General features: G+C 35.7%; 2 protein-coding genes across 2 annotated transcripts in view; one reads left to right on the top strand and one right to left on the bottom strand.

Moving 5' to 3' along the window:
- LOC108736690 (out at first protein) overlaps nt 1-2,930 on the top strand; it is a 163,082-nt gene that overhangs the window by 70,116 nt on the left and 90,036 nt on the right. The window lies entirely within an intron of this gene.
- Nucleotides 1,157-2,930, bottom strand: part of LOC112904859 (plasminogen activator inhibitor 1 RNA-binding protein-like) — a 13,003-nt gene continuing 11,229 nt past the window's right edge. Inside the window, exon 2 of the mRNA XM_025975966.1 lies at nt 1,157-1,878. Within this exon, the coding sequence (XP_025831751.1) occupies nt 1,346-1,878 (533 nt within the window). The 3' untranslated portion in view covers nt 1,157-1,345. The remainder of the gene's footprint in view (nt 1,879-2,930) is intronic.

The following is a 2,930-nucleotide window of genomic DNA, read 5'->3' as shown; positions in this document are numbered from 1 at the left end:
ACATATAAAATATATCGTTTGGAACAAAAACGTAACGCTAATGCTTTTAGATTTATTTCAACAGTATCGGAGAGAAGTGCGGTATATCAAAAAAATTTGTTTAGCACACAAGCCCGTTACTTTATAGAACAGGCACTTGCACGTCTCATCCAGCTACCACCATCAGGACTCCGACTGAACGAGAGCGAGAACGATTTGCGAACCGGAAAATCTCTAAATCTCCAGCTGCAACTTGAACGTACATAAGGACCGCCTTCGAGGCGAACGCCGTCTCAGTATTCCGTTGAGAGGGTGCCTTGACCTGGTGACCAGGATCATCCTTGCCAACATCTACAAGCTTTTTTTTTTTTATGTTTTCGTGGAAGAGGGGAAATCTTCAGAAGACACCCAGCCGTCCGTACGACTGGGTAGTGTCGGATTCCCGAGGAAGAAGTCCTCGGACCTACCGACTAAAACCCCTCTACCTCAGGCCGTTCTAGGACCATTTAAGGTCCTCATCAGTCAGAAGTACTTGCCATCTGTACCCAAATAGCAAGTTTGTGTTCCATCAAGATTTCGCGTCATCACATGCTTCCACGAAGATTAAGGAGGTTAAAGGCATACATAATATCTAGAAAAATAAAGGATAATATATTAAGTCATTGGTTTGCTAAATTGCTGTATAGTTTTCTAGCGTACACTTCAAAACAAACATCTAAGTGGTACAAGTACCTATATTCACTGCCACAATAGGAATTAAACGATCAAGAAGATTTTAGGATTTATTTTTCAATATTCTCATTGCCATAAGCCTCTCCATGTTTCTTTTGAAATGGCATTACACTGATGTACTATTGATACAGTAAAGGTTTCATTTAATTGTTTATAGGTATGTAATTTTAAGAAAAGCGTTTATGTTGATTGGTTCTTTTTGAGATGTAGGCTTTGATTGTTGATAATACTGAGGTGGGTAATTTGAAAATGAATAAAAAAACCGGTTGGTTTCCAGAATTTTATTGTGATTGAACAATCAGATAATTACTTGTTAAATCAATATTTAACCGGCTTTTTATTAACTTTAAGATAAATGCTTATAATCATTTCGTTGCAGAGAATGTTTTGAAACACAAAATATATTAAATATCAAATAAGCGATAGTCCACATTCTTCAGATCCTTTTATTAATTAAAGCAGACTACTTAATTCTGCTCATCTACAAATAAGCAGTACTTATTACTACAGCTGTAAATTTTGATAATCTTACAAATAACCGAACCAGTTATTGTCATAAAATAAAATTGTTACTATCGTAGTATGTAATTATTGATAAACAATTATAATTATAATAAATTTCGGGAAAGGAAAATTACTTCAATGATGGAAAGTCCCGCTCATCGTCTACCTTCGGTATGTGTTCATTGCATTGTGAGAGAGCTTCATCGTTGCTGCTTGAACGTGGCTGTTGTTGCTGTTGGTTATTGTCTTTATTAACTCGTCCTCTATTGAACCTTCTCCTTGATGGTCCCCCACTGCGTCTTTCGTTGTTGAAATGAATTTCAATATCGAGCAAATACCTCTGTCTTCCTACCCGCTGGGGATACTTATTAGGATCGTACTCTCCCTCGTCAAAGTCATTTTCTTCGTCTTTTCTTCTTAATTCGTACATTTCCTTCCATTTATTGGGATCCTCTCCTTCACCAGCTTTACGAATATTGTATTGGGGTCTATTGCGGTTAGCAAGTTGTGCTTCACGTTGAGCTTTCCATTCGTCCAGTGTTAATTCCAGTGGCTCTTCTGTTTCGACGTTTTCTTCATTTTCTTTGATTTCATCTGTTATATCGGTCATCTCCGGTGGTTTTGTTATTGGTTCAACTTCGTTCCGTTCTTCATCTCCCCAACCTGAAATAGGACCGGTTGCGTCTAATCTCTGTTACATTTGCGCGACAAAAATCGCAGTGTGCGCTAGGCTTTAGTATAGTAATGCTTTCAGATTTCGTTTTTCTCCATCATGCATTCATTAATTTTCGGGCCGTATTGACAAGCAGGTTCGTATTAGGTAAATTCGTTTCACAATAAATAGTTTGGCAAGTTGAAACCGAAGCTTTACGGCAAAATTCGTAACCTAATTTATGCACCATTGCCGTGAATGTAAATAAATCCTGTATCAAACTGTGGAGCTTAAATGGGAATATTAAATGGATCAACAATGAGAACGTGAATTTTAGATATCGATCCCGGTATACGGCAATTAACGTAATTCTGCTCTCTGCTAATTAAAACGATAAAAGCAGATATTAAAAAGTTTGTAAACGTTAACGAATGTACCATTATAAGTACTACTAATCGTTAAACCATTAATCTATGAGCGGGCGCCTATATATGGTTATTATTTTCATTATGCTATAATTAAAATTTGTAAAAAAAACGAGGCTGTCATTAGTGCGTTATTATGTATCGTATGACAAAGTATATACTACACTGTTTTATCGTAATCATACCTTAATTTTACATTTCCTTAATTAGTCTTTAGTATCGCTAATGAAGTCTTCAAAGCTTAAGAGCGATAATACACTAATATATATAATGTATTATTTTATTTACGTATTTTTGGCTACTTTTTATTATCAGAAGTACAATTAGGTACTGACTTTACAACAATTTTTAGTATTGAGGGTAAGTTTACCAATGGCAGGGTGTGGTACGTTCTTATACTGTAATAGATTATGTTTCGTAAAAGCGCAATGAGATTACGACACCAGCCAAGTTAAATGTCCACTGATATAAAAATTAAAAGGAAAAGGAAATAAAATTATTTGTGTTAATTAGGGGCAAGTATTCCTTTTAATTTTTTACTTAATATTTACCACAGTCTCCTCTTTCTAATTTCTAATATCTCTTCATTTCTAGCCTTCTCTATCCACGGTATCCTCATCATCCGCCTATAACACCAC

Source organism: Agrilus planipennis, unplaced genomic scaffold (assembly GCF_000699045.2).
Source record: "Agrilus planipennis isolate EAB-ADULT unplaced genomic scaffold, Apla_2.0 scaffold12, whole genome shotgun sequence".
NCBI classification, from domain to species: domain Eukaryota; kingdom Metazoa; phylum Arthropoda; class Insecta; order Coleoptera; family Buprestidae; genus Agrilus; species Agrilus planipennis.
Note: the sequence above shows the minus strand (reverse complement) of the source record. Positions and strands in the feature narration are given on the sequence as shown.